Here is a 20,530-nt window from a genome sequence, read left to right on the forward strand (position 1 = left end):
TACACCTCTAGAGGAAATGTTTGTATGACTTCAAAGCTTCAGTTTGTTCTAGTTCATACAATAAAGGAGCTCGCTGCTTCGGCTAGATCGCATGTGTGCCTTCTGCTGTTCCCCCTCCCAAACCTTAACAGTAAATCTCCAGGAATGAGCCAACTGATAATCTCCCTCTCTATGACATGGAGTATGGCTTTTTGTATGAATGTACTGCCTCACGATTAGGTTACAACAACTTACTTTGTGAAGCTGTTTGAGGTGGGTTGCTGATGAGCCCCCATCATTTGAAAAGAATCAGTGGCTTGAGTTGATCGTCCCAAAATTGAGTTACCCCAAACCATTATTCACTTCTGAGACACTTGGGTCTGCCTGTATGTCATTCAAGACAACAAAAATCCAGAAAGTATAATCCCAAACTGATCATGATGCCACGTTTAAAGGGCCCCTAGTAATGCCAGTAAATTAAATTAAGTTAGCTAGTGAGAAAGGAGTTTAGTGGGAGCTACCCAGCAGGCTGGAGCTCCCCGGTATAGACCCCATACCTCGTCTGCCTGTTGTACATGCACAGGAAGACAACCTTGCCCTAAAGAAGCTCACATCAGCCTTTCAGCAAATGCTAGCAGGAGCAGGACCATGCTCATTTGTTCTGCTTTTACTCCTTGTTTATCGAAGTTTCTCTACTAACGTCTTAACTGGCAAAAAGGCTTGACAGAAGGAAAGCCTTTCCATGAGGGCTAAACAGAGCCTGACTCAGGTTCTCAACTTTTCTCATATGTTTCCTAAAGGTATTTATTTTGTAGATTTGTTCAGTACTTAGTAAAGCAAGAAAGACAGAAATGTTCTGATTTTTGGTGACTAGGCTTTTTCACAGTATTTTTAACAGTCTTTTGACATTTTCAAAAAGGAGCACTCCACAGAAAGGGTTAGAGACATCAGAAGTTGTAACTGTCCCTGAAGAATAAGTCATAAGGAATATCAGCCTCGTTGCTACAGAAGATCCTATAAAGAAAAAATCAGAGGAAGGCAAACCTTAATTTCTTACTAGCATGTGAGAGCATAAAGAATGCCTATGCTTGATTATTTTTTTTTTTTTTAAATTAACATCTCTGCTCTCTTCTGTACTGGGTATTAGAAATCAAGTGGGTATAATCCCTCACATCATTTGAGACTTGTGACTACAACAAATCAACTATGGTTAGTTTGTAAGCTAAGTCTGTAGCAACATACACAGCCTACTGAATCCACAGAGCAGCAAAGGGGACCAACTCACATTGGCGTGAAGTATCTAGCTCTCAATAATCACTCCATTATACATGTGGGAAGACCAAGGCAAGAGGTTTGGGTTAGATGCCTAACAGGGAATGTACGTAGGTGTTTAAATTTAGGTAACGAAACTGCCCAGGCATCTGCAGCCCTCTGGCACGATCAATGAAATCTCAGTCTAGTCAAACCTCCATACCTCAGCTCTGCCACACCACACAAAGGTCACCACAGCAGTGATTAAAAGGGCGAAAGTTCAGAAGGTGATCCCCCAGAAGTAGGTCTAAAAGGCCATGTGCTTACAGGACAGAGGGATAACCATGGCTTTCATTCAAAAACATGGAAACAGGCTCTTCTGTTATAGAAGAGCCTCATGGCCAGAACACTAAGCAGATGTGGGAATATATTTCTGGGGGGGGAAAAAAAACAAAACCCAAACCAAAAAAAAAAAAAAAAAAAAAACCAACAAAAAAAACCCACCAAAAAACCACAAGGCAACAAACAAAAAACCCCCAAACAAACACCATTACAAAAAAAATCTCCAATCCAAAAAAAAACCCCAAACAACCCCACTACCAACCAGTGCAGGTATGAGACAGATGAGGAGGTCCCCAGTCTTAGGGTATTCTCTAGCATAGTGGCTTGTAGCTTTTTCAGGAAACTGGAGTTTGAATTTCCTACCAGGCCACACTGGAAAACAGTGAACCTGAGTCTTCTGGATCTTGTGGGACTCTGTTTGGCACACTGGCAGGTCTTTGTTATGGCACCTGCTTCTTCTTTTCCATTGCCTAATGACGTGAGGCACTTACTCTAGGCTGTATTTCCCCCTCCAGAAAAAGCCAGGTATACCAAAAGTCTGTGCAACAACTTTGCAGCTTGACACTTCCCTCCCTATTTTAATGTAGCCCCAAGGAAATTGTTTAAGGTCAGAAAGAAACCATTAGTAGAAGCAGAAACAGAAGTCCACCTCCAATCTCAGCTCCAGACCGCACCCTGCTATTCACTGCGCAACTATGAGTGCATCATTCAAACCCAGGGCTTAATCCTTTCTCTTCTCCAGATGCTTTGCAGCAACTGTGGTGAGACAGGCTGGAACGCAGTATGAAGCTTTTCATGCTAGATTTCAAGTATGTTTCTGTACTCTTATGACTTTGATTCCTGTTTTTTGCCTGTGTAGAAACATACTGAGGTAACATACACCATAAATAAAACAAATGTCTTTGAAGAAGGCCTCAGAAGCTCAGAAAGTTCTTTGCAGTTTGTAGTTCAATCTGTTTCCTCTCAAGTTTTATCTGGCATGTTGGCTTGTTAAGATCTGTGTGGTGCCTCAGATATTCTCAATTAGTCTTACTAAGACCAATTTCCCTCCCATTTAGACGAAATGGGAGTTTTCATCCATGTTATCTGGACTTTTCCTACTGATCAGAGAACAAGTCCTAAATTGACAATGTATTAATATGGGAAAAATAGAAAGGTGGGTGATCTGAATACGGATAATCAGAAATAACAAGGTTATCTAAATAGAGAACTCAGAAGAAATCTGTGTCTGCTGGAGTCAAGAGGAAGATTTTATCTTTCACACTTATAATTCATTTCTAGCCCTGTTAGGCTAGGAAAAAAAAAAAAACCAACACAGAACCAAAATAGATGCTTGCTTTTGTTTCTACCTAATGATACAAGAGTCTCAGAAAATTATGTTGGTAAATAGGAATAATGGCCAGTCTTGATTCTGATACAACAAGAAAGAAACAAAACAAGGATAGTGAAGAATTGAAGAAGCAAGCGTTGAACTCCTGAAGGGAACAATTAGCGGGAAGCTAGTAAGTACCCAATATGAGACTGAGTAGGAAAGCAACAGAGTCAGAGTATAAGACCTATGGAGGAAAAGCAGAAAATGTAAACCAGGAGGCTACAGAATGAAACAGGGTGTCAACAACAGACAACGAAAAATTCAAGGCATCAAAATGCGAATTGAAATGAGCAATCAGATGCAGGGAGGCAGAAAAGAAAAAAAGGCCAAAGAGAGTCATGAATAATTTAAAAAAACAATGTACAATTGAAAAAGAATGACAACGTGATATACAAAACTTAGCAGCAGCCTGTCAAATTTTAATTATCTTTTCAATTACTAATTAGGCCTTCTCACTGATTCAATCAAATGACAAACTTTCAAGAGTTTTAATGTTACTGGGTTTTTTTTCCCCTCCTATGATCTGCTCATCACAGTGGAGAACCAGAATTCCATCAAAGAGCAGAATGGGACGTTTGCTGCAAGATCATCTCTGCCCCTTAATGCTACAGGAGCCCTGAGTAAACACCCATCTTAAATGAAGAACATGGCAGAAATTTCAATGACATCAGTGAAGCAGGATTTTACATGTGTTCATGACAAATAAGCCTCTCTGAGAAAGCAACCTATCTGAAATGGAAGTTATCTTTATTTTTTTTTTTTTTTTTGGTAATCTCGATTGGAATAATTACTTCTCCAACCATATGAGCATCGAAGAGAACGCAGGTGATGGGTGTTAGCGCCTTTAGGAACGGTGCACAGGACCACAGAATGGTAGGGGCTGGAAGGGACCTCTGGAGATGATCCAGTGCAACCCCCCTGCCAGAGCAGGGTCACCCAGAGCAGGTTGCACAGGAACACGTCCAGGCGGGTTTGGAATGTCTCCAGAGACGGAGACTCCACCACCTCTCTGGGCAGCCTGTGCCAGTGCTCTGCCACCCTCAGGGTAAAGAAGGTTTTCCTCATGTTAAGACAGAATTTCCTGTGTTCCAGTTTGTGCCCATTGCCTCTTGTCCTGTCGCTGGGCACCACTGAAAAGAGCCTGGCCCTGTCCTCTTGACGCTCGCCCTTTAGATCCATGTAAGCATTGATGAGACCCCCTCTCAGTCTGTTATTGACAAGCTACAGAGAAAAAGCCATTTGCACTCCTTTCACTTACGCTAGCTTTCAACTACATGTGTTAAATCTTAAAAAGATATAAATGAAGATGCCTTGGCCATGGGAACATTAGCTGCTTTTGCTAAAATTACTTCAACAGGTAGTTTATTCATTTCAGACAGAGTCTTAAGTCTTCTTCCTCAAATTCCGTGGGAACATCTGTGCAATACATGCCACAGTGAAATCACATTCATTAAAAATTGGCCCGCTGTCAGCCATGAGCCTTTGATGAGATTCAATATGTAGACACTAGTGCTTAACTCTGGAGCAACCTGGGAAGGCATCCTTTATCTCTTATTTTAATTTTAGTACTTAAGACTAATTCTTCCAATAATTCTTAATGCTTAATTCAGAAAGACGACAGTGGGCATGATGTCTAGAATCCAGTACTAAATATAAGTGCCATTTCAGAACAGATGTTGTTACAGATTAGGTGTAATTAATATTATATTGAAAATGGACAAAATTGAATCAAATTTATATTGTGTATCTAGGGAACTCTGATAAATTAAAAACTCCTGTTCACAGCTCTGTGAGAACACAAGGTTTTCTGCATATTGCAACGGCACATAAAATGCACAAGAGCAAACAGAAGGATTAATTGCTGTACTCTAAAACAGCTAAGTCGGAAAGAGACGTGCATCAGCTTCTGTGCCCATGGTCACTAAAAGGCAAGGACAGATTATACTGAGAAAACCCCAGTTTGAATCTCTAACAAAAATGCTCATAGTACATGAAGTTTTGCTGGAAACAAGAGAAAAGTTCAAAGGCAAGCTAACTTCCATTTTTGCAACGGAGAAGGCGGCAGCGAGATTAATGTGGTGCATTAATCTTAGCATTCCTCACAAGTGACTCAGGCCTGCAGAAGAAAACATTCCCACTATCTGGTTAGAAAACGTCATGTTTCCCACACGGAAAGGAGGAGAGGAGCCCGAGCAGTGCTGGTTTTACTACTTTCACCCTGATGAATCTGTTCGCAGACCCTTCAGTTGTTCAGAGTCTCAAACTGCTGAAGGAAAATAGTTTCCGTTTACCAACGAAAATTAAACTAGCCTTCACATTTTATAAAAAGCTCGAGTCAGAGCATTCCTAAACAATTATTTAACGTTTTATAATTTATCATAATAATCCTTGGTAAAAGCATCTTAGAACCACAAGCAGCAGCAAAATAGAAGAGGTGCTAATAACTCCGTAGCTATACGTGTTTACACACTTAAGAGCTATAAATATATACTTTACGTGGTGACAAGCATAAAAAAAAGAGTCCATCCAGCAACAAAGAGCAGGAAATACCCTTGGTGAGCTGGAGGATTGAGAGGGGCCACAAAGCCACCTGTAGCACCTGAACCTCCACTGTTTCTTGTGCCCGAGCCAAATGGTGAACGCCTGGTTCTGCCGGGAGCACTGACCGCACGCAGTTCTCATTCACCTGGGTAAAAGCCCAATGTAGTTACCAACCAGGGAAAAAGAAAAAATGCACTTCGAGGTTCAGGTTTGCAAAAAAGGACAGTCAGTCCTGATGCTTCACCCTTAAACCCCCAACGCTTGCAAGAGACGCAAGAGCATCCTGCTGGGAAGTACAAGAAGTAAAGGGAGCCACAAGCCACCCCCTTCCCAGCCGACAGCGTGCCGAGTAAGCAGCTGCTCAGACCAGCCCCTAAGAAGCAGCAGATGCTGGTTGCCCTGACTTAGATTACTTCAGAGAGTGACTACTCTCATCGTCCTGGAGAGGCTTGTACCACACCAGCCACAGGGCCCGCTCAACCTCCTCGGGATACGAGCGCCAACCTGGAAGTTGCGACACATAGAAGAGCGAGCAGGAGGCCGGTTACACCAGATCCGGGTGCTCAGGGTGCCTGCCCGGGAGGAGAGGTGTTCCTCAGCATCACCCTCTCGCACCTGCATCCCAAGGGGTCTCACGGGAGACTCCAGGTGGGTTTGAAGGTAGGATCGGCAGGACAAGCAACTGAGCACTGAAAGGCAGTTTGCCATCTTCATAAAAGCATCTAGAACAGCAAGGCAAAAGACTCAAAAATGCCTCCTGTAGAAGCAGGTAAAAAACCCCAAAGCTTAACCACTCCCAAAACGAGAAGGAATCAATATGAAACAATTAAACTATACAGAACACTTGTGGTAAGCAACTGATTGCAATTTATCCATCCTAAAAGTATTTCCCAATACAGTTACTCAGCTGAGCTTCTGGTTTGTTTTTTGCGTTTCTTTTATTAATGTGACATTAAAGTTCAATTCCTAATGATCTTTCTCTATTTTTGTTTATACACGTGGGAACCATTTACAATTCAAATGCAATTTTTTACTGTGTCCCTGAATGGAAATTACCGGTTTGGTCTGAACAGTTTTTCTGTATCAGCTTAGGTCTTTTCAGTAATGGCTTTTTCACAACCTAATGTACTGAGAAAGGACTGAGATTATTAGAAATAATTGTATTAGCAACCAAAGAAGGCAAATTATAAAGAGCGAATATTGCAAGTTTTTAAAGCCAAGTCCTCCTATTATGAATTGTATTTCCAACTTTCTTCCACTTTCCTTTATTAAGTATTTCATTATATTCTACTGGAGCAGAAATGTTATACAAGGATAGAAAATATTCTTTCAGTGTTTTCCCTCTCTCTCCACATCTTGCACGTTAGACCAGCTGCCCCACTTCACAGCTCAGCTGAAAAGTTGTAACAAAAAAGTGGAGGCAAAATAAGTTTGAAGAATGCCACCAAAAACCATGGAATTCTTTGCTGTTTCAAAGAAACTCAAGGAGTTTTTCCATTTCTCACACTATGGTAAATGATGCAAGAAAAAGGATGGAATTTGAGTCATTAACAGATTTTCCCATGTATCTCCTCTATCTCACTGTGGTTTACAAAATCCTTAATCATGTTTGGGTTTTTTGTTTTGGGTGGGGTTTTTTTTCAGTTGCTGCTGAGTTTGGCACAGACAAGGAGGAAATGTCTCCAAGCCATGACCTATTAGAAGCTTTTATATGAAAAAAATAAAATAAAGGCTTGTCACTAGCTAAATGTTTATTTTAATCCACCAGCAGATTGCAAAGAAAATAACAAGAAGAAAATGAGATAGCATGAAGAAAAAGAATTCTAATATATCAACCGCATTAATTAGACAGATGAGTTTTCAAGGTGATTTTAAAAAATTAACGTTTTTAGAAAATGTGTATGTTACAGACCTATATATGTGTAAATGAAATACTATAACAGTTACTTCAAGGGAGAATACAACACAGGAAGGTTTTCTTATACAAAGGTGGTGAGGCACTGGAACAGGTTACCCAGAGAGGTGGTGGAAGCCCCATCCCTGGAAGTGTTCAAGGCCAGGCTCAATGAGGCTTTGAGCAGCCTGGTCTAGTGGGAGATGTCCCTGCCCATGCAGGGGGGTTGGAACTAGATGATCTTTAAGGTCCCTTCCAACCCAAACCATTCTGTGATTCTGTTATTCTAACCGTTACCTAACTCCAAGAACTTCCTTCCCCTTCTGTAACCAGGTGCTCAATAATTCCAACAAAAAGGAGAGCCAAGTAGGCATCCACATGTGTTCACTCGCAATTCATTTTTTCTTTCATCTATTATCCTAATGTGGATACATGCTAACATACATACTTGCTAACTTTTCATAAGCACCTTTCATAAATATACAGCATATTGATGCGAACTTGGAGAAGAATTATAGAGAACTTCATAAAAAAATGCACACATTTCATCAATATGTCTGACAGCTTCACTAAAAGATTTTACTGGAAAGATACTATCCAGCAATAGGAATCTTAAACCTAGTTAACCTTAGCCCAGCAGGGCAGAAATGGCAGGTCTTTGTTTAGTGTGGAGTGACTGTTGTTCTAATGCTTTAAAGCAGCTCAACCATATTAAAAGGCATCTCTCAGAAAGTCACTCGCATGCATCATCTAGAAAAACAGTAATAAAGCAAGCTGTTGATCTTCTAATAATTGAAATAAATAAGGATAATGCCAGACATTCCCCGACTCAATAGAAAAATAGGGAAACTCAAACCACTGAGAAGTGAAGTAATATGCCACAAAAAGTCAGTAAAAGAGAAGGAAGAATACCCAGTTCTCCAGATGTGTTACACTGGTCCCAGGATGGGAGATTCCACTTCAACTTAAAAAAGTCCAATAGACTTTAAGTTAGGACAGCTATAATTTTTGTCATAATGCCATTAATTCACTATAAAAATTAAGATTGGAGGTTTCTTTGATCCCTATTTTAAACAATGAACTAAAATGCTTAGAATAGTAAACGTTAAAGAAGCAATCCTTACATAGCTCCAGATCTTAAAATGCAAGCTTTTAAAAAGAGCTCTTCAACTATATTTCATGCTGTCAGTTTGGTTAGAAGATACTGAAAAATTAAGAGTAGAAAAATTCTACTGAGGTCAGTGAGACTACACACACAGAGTTCAGTCACACAGGATTTTATCTTAATCTTTAATGCTGATACTCCAGAACTGCCCACGTAACTACTTTCGTGGTAGATAAAGATGAACAATATAACCCACATCCTTTATCACCATAGTTAACCATTACTCACTTCTTCCAGTCAATAAAGATTGACTTCTTGATCTACAAAATCTCGTGGTCACCTATCAAAACATGACCCACTTGCTCCACTGCTTATTCAGGGATCTTTCTCAGGAGTCATTTGACCTGCTCCTCATTGATCTTGTTCCCTTTCCCTGAAATACTTTTCTTCTAATCCATCTAATCTGCCTGGATGGGCGCTACATCCTCCTTTCCCCATTTCCTCCTTAGACTTCTTGACTCTCTTCGATGTGTCTTCTCCCTCACCTGCTTTACGCCCATACTAGAGCCTAGCAATGTATTAACAAAAAAGGACAATTACTTTGAAAACAAATGCATTAACCTCTCAACTAATCCCACTATTATATTGCTTCCCCTTCTTCTAGTCGTCTTACTCGGAGAGCATTCATTAGTAGCTGTCTGAGTTCTCCTTAACTTGACACACGGGTGGACCAGGCAGCTGCTGCAGAATTGCCACCGGGTAAACTCCGTGGTGAGATTACAGCCAAGAAGTCTGCGCTCACACTGCAACCCCGTAATGAATATGGATTAGGTCACCCTTTAGTGACAAAGGAACAAGCCACTTCTCCTGTATCATGGAGTAAAAGCTTTTGTAATGGACAGAAACTACTTAATAGCCGATACGCAGCAAACTAACATTTGAGTTTATTTTGATGTAACTTGCTTACATTTCAAAAATGTAAACTCCTCAGGAAAGCTGTTCCAGGTCTCACTGTCACTTACATCAGGGATCTTCAGAGTATACATTTTCTACCACTATTAGCTGCTTTACGTGGTCAGAGAAATGTAAAGGAATGTTATTGCAAATGACAACCAAACCTTTTACGTTATATGTAATGGAAAATGCAGCAGAACATATACATATGATAAAATAATCTTCCATTGGAGACAGATTGCATCAAATCTCTCAAAAAGCCTTGTTTCTGCTTTTTATTTTAATCTTACACAGTCTTTGTTGGTTTTTTTTTATGAAGACTAAAAATTAAATATTTTTATCTCACAGATAATGCAACAGAACCACACTGTAGGTACTTCAGAGCAACTAAGTATGTTTAATCACTTTTCTTCTAGGATTCTCCCTTAATTTGAGGTTTCAAAAGTTATACAGCATGTCAGCAAAAATAATGCACTGATGGGAATAATCTGACAGAAGCACAGAAATCTGCCACTGCCACGTTTTCAGTAATTTTCTTCAAAAAAAAAAAAGCTACAATACCTAAAAGAACATGTAACAACAAAACTTTAATTTGTTTTCGAATACATCTTTCCGTATGTGCTAACAAGCTCCTGTATCTCTGTCAAGGAGCTATTAGACAACTTGGCAAGTAGATGTGAATGAAAGAAAATAAAAAAGGGTCTCCAAATGCTCTGCCCTGCGAAGGTCTGAGCACCTGAAAGGCGAGAGGTTCTCCGGATGCTTAATGCTTAACAAGACCTTTCCATGTCTCTCGAGACCAAGCCTAAAAAAGCTTTTTATTTCTTGGTGCCAACCCATTTAACGTAATCCTGTCTCCTCAATTATGTGTATTCTGGGAAATGAGAACAGTGTCCTGTCGTCAAATAAATCTTTACCTTTTCAATCCACGCAGTTCTCGGTATCTTTTCAGCCATATACACCTACAGCTCACTTTGCGTGAACTGATGCGACTTTCCCATAAAAGCTGGCTGGAACACCATTAATAAGCGTCAAATAAACTCCTTGGAAAGCAAAGCTCAGGATGAGATGGAGACTCCCCGCAGCCACAAGGCAGAGGTCACCGCAGCCGCTTGTCCCCACCACCCCAAAGCTAAGTGAGACATTCCACGCCAGCGGCTCTTGTAAATATTTTGAATGTCACATTTACGAGGAACATAGCTGGGCAATTGAGCGCACCACCGCTATAGAAGTTACTCTGAGAAGATGCAGGTTTTATTAGAGCCAATGCTTTCTGCTTCCCTGCTTGTGAAAACTCCAGGCCTAGCATATAGCTGAATTTTCACCATTTTTCTCTCATTTTTCAAGTTACAGAGCAAAACACGTGCAGAACATCATAAAAATCAGGTGAAAGACAAACTATTTACAAAAGCACTTCTGACAGCGCTCGCCTAAATAAGCTTGTGGTCGTCCCTCAGCTTTCCTCCAACTCTACTAAAGGAGGGTGCCTGCATTTTTCTTGAGCAAGCGGAGCAGCGTCAGACTGCCCGCATCCTTCTGCCCTTCTCTCTCTTCTCAGGTCTTGCTTTACATTTGCCCTTACACACCGCAGTCTGCCACGTTCTCGGTCTGCTAGCTCTCCTTTCCCCTTTAAGTCCCACACACCAGTAAATCAGCCCTCTCGCCTCCCACTCGCGCGTGGTGCCATCTCCTTGTACCTATTTGGAAACCTACGCGTCTCTCCTCTCAATCTCCCGCCAACCGCAGCAGCCTCCACGTGTCCCAGTTCCCTAAACCCTCGGCACGTCCGCAGCCCCGGCTGGGATGGGAGGCGACGGGGGGGCCTGAAGGGACCCAGGTCATCGAGAGCTGCTTTAAAAGACGATTAAGCAACACACATTTCCAGCATAGCTGCTCTCTGCGTGCATTCACCAGGTCCAGGGAGATAATACGGCAGAGATAGAGTCTCCCCTGGCTGGGAGGCTGTCTGGAGGAGGAATTACAGAGCGAGGATGGGGCTCTCCCTCGGCGCTGGGGCTCTGCCAAGACCAGGCCATGGGACGAAAGGACCTGACCTCTGAAGATTGCCTGAGGATTAAATGAGCTTCTTCACATTGTGTACGAATGTAACTGTTTTGATTGTGGTTTGCCGTCCTACTAGAGTGTAATAAGAGTTTTTCTCCCAGGATAAACCAATTACATCACCAGCCCAACGTGTCATGGGGCTGCATGCACACTTTCTCCATAAGCGTCTCCTCTGCGTGATGCACCACTGTCACACCAACCCCTCTTCTTAGCAGGGAGGAACAACGCTCCTGGCCCACAGGCAGGTCAGGCACAGGCAGGCCACCACAGACAGATTCTTGCTGGACACCGTCATGGTGCTCAGTCACATCAATATAAAAAGAGACATTCTTATTACATGTAAAAATTTAGTACAACAAGGATCCTTCAGATAATTCTTTTTCATGACCAAATCTCATTCTCCTCCCCAACGTGACTGTCATCAGTGACATCTCCTCAAAGCTAAATGTGAATACAACAAAGGGCTGGGCTCCAACACCTTTACCAAAGAAAATACAGAAGCATGGGGAGAGTGCTTTTGTAACTTCTGAGAATATTTTAAGTAACGGAGAGTGAAAAGTACATATGATAATACCACTAGACAGAAAACATCATGCTGTCTGAAGAACAAATAGAAATTATCTTAAATGACAACAGATGGGGCCAATCTCTTCACCCAAGGTGACAAGTCACAAGCAGAAAGCATTCCGCCTTTTCAACACCCCACCTCAAACCCTCCAGTTAGTTACAAAAACGTATATTGTCATCGTACACTCACAAGGGGCTTCTATTGTGCCAGGTTCCCACCTCAAAAATGTCTCAGCAAGAAGTTACCCCTCTTACTCTTACTCTGGCAGGCAACACACAAGTACAGCGGCACCCACTTGGCCATTTACCACACATAAGACACATGCCAAATGCTACCCCTCAAAAGGCCCCACGCCTGTCTTCTCCGTACCACCAGTGAAGAGGCAATTCCTAACGCAGAATCTGAAAAAAAATCCCGAAGATGTAGCTTCTACCATCTGGATGATTTAACTGATGTATGCCAGAATAGCCTGCCTTTCACATAGTGATACACTAAGCCTGGTCCTGTTAGTTATAAATACATCCAGCGTAAGAATAATCACATACGCTGCCTGACTAAAGAGGATTTTGTGTACGTGGCAATCAGCCTTGGTCACCTTGACTGAGACATTGAGGGAACTGCAGGGAGAAAAGAGAGGTATGAAGACTTCTGTAAAGATACAGTGGTAGAGTTAAGAGGTCATCCCTAATATTAATTTCATTCTACCGATGAAGAGATTCTCCGATGGACTGGGGAACACAGTTATGGACCCCTACAAAAGGGAGAAAACGCATTCTCCCTCTTCTGCTAGAGCTCAGCACTCTCCTTCTTCCCCCTTTCCTTTCACTGAGTGGAGATGGTTGGTCCAGATGGTTTTATCTCAGCTACTTCGGGACTTCAGAACTGGTTTATTCTCTTGCAACAGAGGTGCTCTTCTTCACTACAGGTACACATGGCTCATCACAACAGTGTGTGGTTAGAGGACACTACCAGTCTTCCACGGGGATCTTACCACCAATGTAAATACTTTTTTACTCTCATTTCAAAGTCCATCTGCTTTTTGGACCAAACTGTTATTTTCCAGGAGAGTTACTGAATATCTATAACTGTTAATGTATAGATTCAGTTTTTTCTCTTTTCTATTACTTATCTAGTTGCTGCTGTGTAAGACTGCGTGTTGATGAAGAGCTAAAGGCAAGTTTAATTCTTCATTAGTCTGGTGAACATTTGGAGCAAAACAAGTAACTACTTTGGAATTTTCCTAATTCAGGGCAACATGCATTTTTCAGGACTACAATGCCACTATGAGCCTAAAAATGACTAAGCCTTTTAAATGCTGTACATCTCTGAGATAAAAAAATACCTGCTGGCAGCAAGTCAAGGGGAAAAAAAAGTTTTACATAGGACTTTCAAATTCATTTAAGTACTTTGGCTCCAAGAACAAAGGCAATATTAGCTGTTTTCATCACTGATACAGGGTTATACAATTAAATTAAAAAAAAAAAAAAGAAAGAATTGATTTGTTCCTTTGACATCTTACTTTCTCTTCAAGGCTGGGCTTCAAGGCTTCAGAACTTTTGAGAGTTTGCCTATTAAAGCAATTAATTCTTTCATGTATTGGCATCACATGGATAATAAGTTTTCCTTACTTAGAGGAAGAAAAGTGTTGACTGGAAAAACAGGATTACCATTTTGACAGTCTTCTGCATTTAGAAAGGTAGAATTGCATCTTTGCATCTGGCACATAAATATTTAATGCCTTTTTAAAAGCATTATGATGTAAAGTTGCAAAGAAAACGTTAGAGAGCATCTTTGACTTCCTTGCTTTTGTTCCAGAACATTATTCCCTTTTGATAAAGATTTCACAAGATGTCTTTTATATCTGCATGCAGGATTTCTTGCTCCTGAAACATGCCTAAAGCTTTCCAGCTTCCTTTATTTCATAAACATGAAAACACAAAGGGTGTTGAGCTGCAATCCAGTACAACTTAAATAGGAAGCTAACCATTGTTATAGGTACCACGTCTGCTCCTGAATCTTACTAATTTTTGTTGGTTTACAAAAAAGTTTGTGGGTTTTTTCCCTTGATAGGCATGAAAGATCCACACTAGCAAGAGAGAAGACTTGCATCTATAAACTCAGGGAACGTGGTTAGATGATAACAACAGATCTATGTTGGCTTTTCGGAATAAGACCAGTTCGCCTTGTGTCAAACCCTTTTGGATACTAGCTTACTTTTTGGTGTAAGGTAAGACACTAAGGTACCCACCACAGAGAAAGCTTAGTGCAGACTCAAGCTTGCATGTTCTTGTCTAGACTGTGTGCACAAACTGAGCGCACAGTAGTGATTTCAGCCCTGGGACCACGCTTCCTAGCAGATCACTGCAGTTATGTCAAGTAGCCGTCACGAAGCCCATAAACCAGCTACCAGATGTCAAATGCTGCACGAGTTGATGGGTACACAGATTGCCTATGCTGCCTGTAGGACAGTGTAAGCATGCGGCCCAAGAGTACGCAAACTTAATGACAAGGTTGTCTGTCAGGGCCACATCATGGCAGACCTGCTAGACCTCTAGGGACATGAGCGTAAGGCAAGAACTGCCCCGCATACAAGTCAAATATAGCAGGGTTGCCGTGCTGGAAAACAATTTTGCAGAAAATGTCCTGGTTCTGGTGGACAACAAGCTGAACTTGAGCTAGCAATGAGCCCTTGGAGCAAAGGCAGCCAACAGCTTTCTAAGCTGCATAAGCTGCTTTAGGCAAAGTGTCACCAGCAGGTCAAGGGAGAGGATCCTTCCCCTCTACTCAGCCCGGGTGAGACAAACCTGGAATGTAGGGTCCAGTTCTGGGCTCCCCATTACGATGGAGACAGGGACTTACTGGGGCAAGTCCTCCAGCAAAGGGCCACAAAGATGGTTAAAAGACAGGAGAATCTCTCATATAGGAGAATCTCCAGGGTGAGCTGGAGATGAGAAGCCTTAGGAAGGTCTTATCGACATGAAGAAATACGGATGGGGGTGGAAGTACAGACTCTTCTCTGTGATGCAGTGACAGGACAAGAGACAGTGGGCAGAGGCTGAAATTCCACTTAAACATAAGAAAAAACTTTTACTGTGAGGGTGGTCAAACACTGGAAGAGGTTGTCCAGGCAGGCTGTGGAGTCTCCGTCTCTGGAAGTACCCAAACCACGACTGGACACAGCCCTGAGCAACCTGCTGTAGCTGACCCTGCTCTGAGCCGGCGGCTGTACTACATGATCTCCAGAGGTGCCCTTCCAATCTTAACTATTCTCTAATTGTGTAAAAAATAAAGAGAAAGAAAAAAAAAGATAACTTCTAATCTTTCCCTAGTACAAGTCATATTAGATAGTACTTGTAAAACCGGCAGGAACGCATAGAGAGAAATATGTTTTTTAAGCTGACGGTGCCATTCATTGAAGTTTATCAGTAGGCTCAAGCGAGTTATTACTTTCATTCTCCACCCTTCCCAGAGGAAGGAAAAACTGTTTTAAACCCATAAAATTTCTTCTGTCAGATAAACAGAAACTTTGATCTACAGTAGTTTACCGACCAGCTGAGAAAATAAGTAGTAAAATATCTTTTAGAAAAAGGAATTAGTACATCGTGCTATTTTCCTCAAACCTTCACTGTCGATCTTGGATTTTTAAAGAGTATTAACATGCTAATTAGTACACTGTTGAAATAAAAAGTACCTATTGTGATAAATAATTACACCCCACAGAATATTCCAAGTTATTGTGAAAACAAATTTCTTCATATTTCAAGATGATAGCACACTTTTTCATTATGCAGCATAAGAAAGCGTGCTGGCTGCATACTTGTGCTCCATATAAATGTGGCCAATAAAAATTGCTGCCAAAAGCAAGAGCTCTCCTTTAGGGGACAAACAAAAAACGAAGTAAGAAAGAATGTTACAAGAACATTTGCCTGAGTAACTCATTACCAAACTACACAAAAAATTAATAAGCTAATAAACCTTTCTGTTTAAAAGAAATCCATCACACTCGGATTTTTATTTTACTATTTCATGCCAATGATGAGCTGACTCAAAGAATGTAGATTCAAATCTGAATGTGAAGTTGCCCAAAACTGTGTGGCTAGGGAAGAAATCCAAGGAAACAGTCTGGTCTTTTACTGCAAATCAAAGAAAGCAATTCTCAAAATAAAAGCTGACGTTTCCTAAAGTCACAAACCAATAAAGATAAGCCAGACCATTTCTTCCTTCGAGGAGCTTTTGTTCATCTCACTGCCTTGAAATTCCTCTGGAGTGGAGTGTTATCTTCCTTTTGGACTCCAGGCTATTGATGGGCAGCTCCATTCAAACCCCACAAACACTGGCACCTATCTGATACGGAGACTGAAGCGGGAACAACTGAAGCGGGAACAACACTTGCTTTTTTACAAAAGCTCTGTCCCAACTCAGCATCTCCTGGCCACATTTTCCCACAGAGGGGGATTCAACCGTGCAGAACTAGTTAAGTGCATACTCCATGACAAATACGACACATGACTTTCACCGAGGTGAAAGCTATGGAAGTTGACTCAACGTTAAAGAGAGGACAACATGAAAAGATGGCCATGAGTCTTCATGCCTTCCACCAGCCTAGTGTTCCTTAATAACAGAGGTCAAGAGGATAAACTTGTGTTTGGCAAGCATTTATCCACAACTGGATTTAGCTGCATCCTGTACTGTCTGTACAGTGGCGTGGAATGTTAATAATTATTAGTCATAAAATACTGAGGAGTCCAATGAAGTAGTAAAGGTTGTTCTGCCCCCCATGTCATGATGATTACAAATGAAGTCGATGTCCAGCTAAAGAGCCACTATTCAAAGTCTGGTAATAAAGCCATTTCCAGAGGTAAAATGAGACAGACACCTGAGAACGCTTAAGCAGTGCTGGAGTATCTGACATACCAGCAATATTTGGGAAAAAGAGACTGTGGACTTTTTCAACTGATTCCAGTGAGAAAAGTAACAACTCCCATTCATGTTAAAGGGATTAGGATCAGAGTCCTGCAGACAGAGGTACGCTACAAGCCCCACACAGAAATCAAATACATTTCAAACGTTCTACATATGAGTAATGCCAAAAATTTTATCAGGACAGACTTTACTGCATTACATTTATTCATAGCCAGATCACAGCTCACAGCCTGTTACCAATGCTGGAGAGAAGCCTTGGCTAAGCCAAGGCCATTCCAGAGGAGTTTCACAGATGAGAGGATGCATTACGGGACTTGACTTAGGAACGATTTTAGCATTTTGCTAATCTAAGTGATACTGCATTAAACCCATGCTAATACCTAAATTAATAACGTTTAGAATAGGAAAAAGAAAACAAGATTGCTGTATCAGCTTGAGAAGCCAAGCACATCATTCTCATTAATCCAACGTACATTTCATAATGAAGCCACACGTTGAGGAGGAGCGGCGTTAAATCCAGCGATGGCTAGTGAAGCACGGTGCCTGGTGGAAGGAAAGTCAGGTGTAGCATGCAACCCAATCACAAAAGGTGGAAATGGGAAATGCCAGGTCCATAACATACGCAGGAAGAAGAAATGACATTTTTCACTTTGTTCGAAGGCTCACAGGAGTTGCCTGCTACAAAATAACTGTAAGTGAAGGATGCACTCTGAAATACGACAGGCAAATGAGCATTCTACCACTCAGTTCCCCATTAGCAAACCATATACTCCGAAATCCAAAATCCTCCATCACTGCATTCTTCAGCAATTCATGGAAACCAGTTACCAAATGTTTGTAAAATACTCTTCAGATACTTCCCTGAGACCCTAGCTCAGCTATGTTCACACAATAGGAACATACCATATACTCCCCAACCATCTTAAACAATTTTAAGGCAAAGAAGCCAGGAAATGCAGCAAACCTCCAGCTAATTTTTATGGAGTTTTGCATTTCTGCTGCCATTTCTGCTTGCCGTTTCACTCCAGTCCTTCTCATATTATTTAATTAATTTATGTAATGATTTATATAGCACCTATATCCCTCGCTATCAGCCATCCTTCTCGTATAGCCTTAAAAGGACTTGTTTAGGTTTGCAGGGGAGGGGGAGGAGAGGGGGTTCTTTCTGAGTGCACTGTGTCAAGGTTGTTAGAAGCCAGCAGATCCTGGCCTCCCAACCCATTTTTAAACAGCAAATTATGAAAACAGTCCACACGCTACAAGTAGAATCATAAAACTGAATTTAGTGAGAAACAGCAAGAGATAGAATCTGCATTTTGGTGAGAAACAGTATGTGAAGTATTCTATAATTTTCACTTTAAAAGGATGCGAGAATAGCTGTCTCCTTACAAACTTGACATATTCAGCACACACACAAAAATTTAAACAAGTCCTTTTAAGGCTGCATAGCTTCTGTCTTTAAAAAAAAAAAAAAATAACACAACCCTCACATATTTGCTGGACTTGGTTGCTAGTGCTTCCCAGTGCTCTTCTCTATTCCTCTACAAGAATAAAACCATGCTCTGTCCCCATACACACGGGGACTAAAACACCACCTCATTCCTTACCAGAGGGGAAGGGATGGCCGAGTGACATTTCTTCCACTCCGCAGAAACCTTAAAATAAATAACAAAATAAAAACTTAGAAGTGCCCTCCAAGTGGTAAAAAAGGAAAGTGGAAAAAATGGAATTGGATTAAATCATTGCACTAAAACTACAAGCTATTTTTCTGCCCCAGTGACACTAAAGCTCAATCTTCCTTTTCCTAATGCACTTGACTACCAATCTTTGTTTGCTTAAGTTCTGCATTTCCTGCCTTCATGATATTAATGTACTTTAAAGCCCAGAAGACCAACTGGTACGTAGGATTTTGTGTCTTATGAAGTGATCTCCCTCATCACAAATACATTCCATTCAATAAAGAAGTCTAGAGATGAATATATCTTATAAGACTTTTTAGGTTTTATGTCCTCTAGCACATTTTGTCTCCATGGATACCCAAGGCTTTATTTTTCATTTATTCAGAGTGGAATATGAGCCTTTCAACAGATATACACAATGCTAATAGTCCTTACACACAGAAACCACCACAAATTCCTCAATCTTTTTAATCTAAAGTAGTCGTTCTATGAAAAACAATACTTCTTGTGGACCCCACAAGTCCTGGTTAGAACAGGTATTTCCTATTCCAGCCAACACTCTTGATGAGAGAATGTGAGATGAGGAAGGTGAGCATCACCTGAGTGAGAGGTTGTTTGAGAAACACCCTGCTTCCATAGCAGAAGCCTCCTAATTGCTAACCTGAGTTTATTTATGCCTAGTTTGTGACTCATTTGTTGTCATCGCTGTGCTTTAACAGAGAGAGTTCTCTTTTGTGTTTATTCCCTTGACATAGCCATTGAGAATAATCACGCCCTGCTCATCTTCCCTTTCGCTAGGCTAAGCGATGCTCTTCTCCTCCAGTCCTCAAGATGATAGTACCTCTATTCCCTTAAATGCTTTCTTACAATTCCTCCAGACATTAATTCTGCACTGGAAACGTACTCAGATTCCCAGTGAAACTGTACCGGTGCTCTTTGCAATGGTATAAACACTTCCCTTTCTCTACCAAAAACCTAACACCTGATATATTCTACAAGGCTTGTGTTTAGAAAAGAAAAAAAAGCCGTCACCCCCACACACACACTTTTCAGAAATGCAACAACTATCAAAGAGAATCACCAAATTATGGCACAATCTGGCTATGGTAAAATTATGCTTCATTTTTCTCTCATCTTCCATTCATCATTATTCCTTGTCTTTAATGACTTCCTTGTTCTAAAGCCTTTCACACAACTGATGTCCAAACAAACAGCCTATAGGTGCTTGAGTCACATTTTTGCCTCAACAGCAAAGAATATATTTGTTATTCTCCAGTCATATGTGAGCAGCTCAAAATGACTGATGTGTCAAAAATGCTTGAGGTTAGATTTTAAATTTTATGTGTCAGTCCCCTGTGATATTTTGAGATGTCTAATGGAACAGCGAAGGCAAGACTTGCAGGGAGAAGTAATATATTTTACAAGAACAATCAATATAAGTTCAGAGGAAGAAAACATCCACATGACTTTTGACCTTGTGGCATTCTTATGGTCACTTAGGGATGGCTGTCATACAGTTCTCAGTATCCAGGAAGATCAGACACTTAGGTTTTATTCATAAATCAGAGATTCTCTTTTTCAGGCCTTCACTTACACAAATTATCTTGGTTTTAATACAGCACCTCCAATGTAATCATTGCTATTGAGAGTGGAGGTAGAAAACACATCTAGTTTTGAGATCATGTCTAGATTATTTTTTAAGGTATACTACACCTTCAATGCACTGTGACTTCATTTTAGTCCTCATTCTTATGTCTGAAGAACCTCTTTTATTTGCATCAGTTTCCTCCGTAAAGAGCTCAGCTTGACTTTTGACAATTTTCACAGAAGCCTTTAACCTCGAAGCCACAGCCTGCAT

General features: G+C 41.0%; 1 protein-coding gene across 4 annotated transcripts in view; it reads right to left on the reverse strand.

Annotated features, from left to right (window-relative positions):
• The window catches only part of ARHGAP6 (Rho GTPase activating protein 6), a 343,882-nt gene that overhangs the window by 131,165 nt on the left and 192,187 nt on the right, over window positions 1–20,530 (reverse strand). Inside the window, exon 2 of one of the 4 annotated variants that reach the window (XM_054183624.1) lies at window positions 18,601–18,648. The exons of the other annotated variants lie outside the window; for them this stretch is intronic. Coding sequence (XP_054039599.1) covers window positions 18,601–18,648 — 48 coding nt within the window. The remainder of the gene's footprint in view (window positions 1–18,600; window positions 18,649–20,530) is intronic. 4 annotated transcript variants of the gene reach the window in all.

The sequence above is a fragment of the Rissa tridactyla genome, chromosome 1, assembly GCF_028500815.1.
Source record: "Rissa tridactyla isolate bRisTri1 chromosome 1, bRisTri1.patW.cur.20221130, whole genome shotgun sequence".
Classification (NCBI taxonomy): Eukaryota; Metazoa; Chordata; class Aves; order Charadriiformes; family Laridae; genus Rissa; species Rissa tridactyla.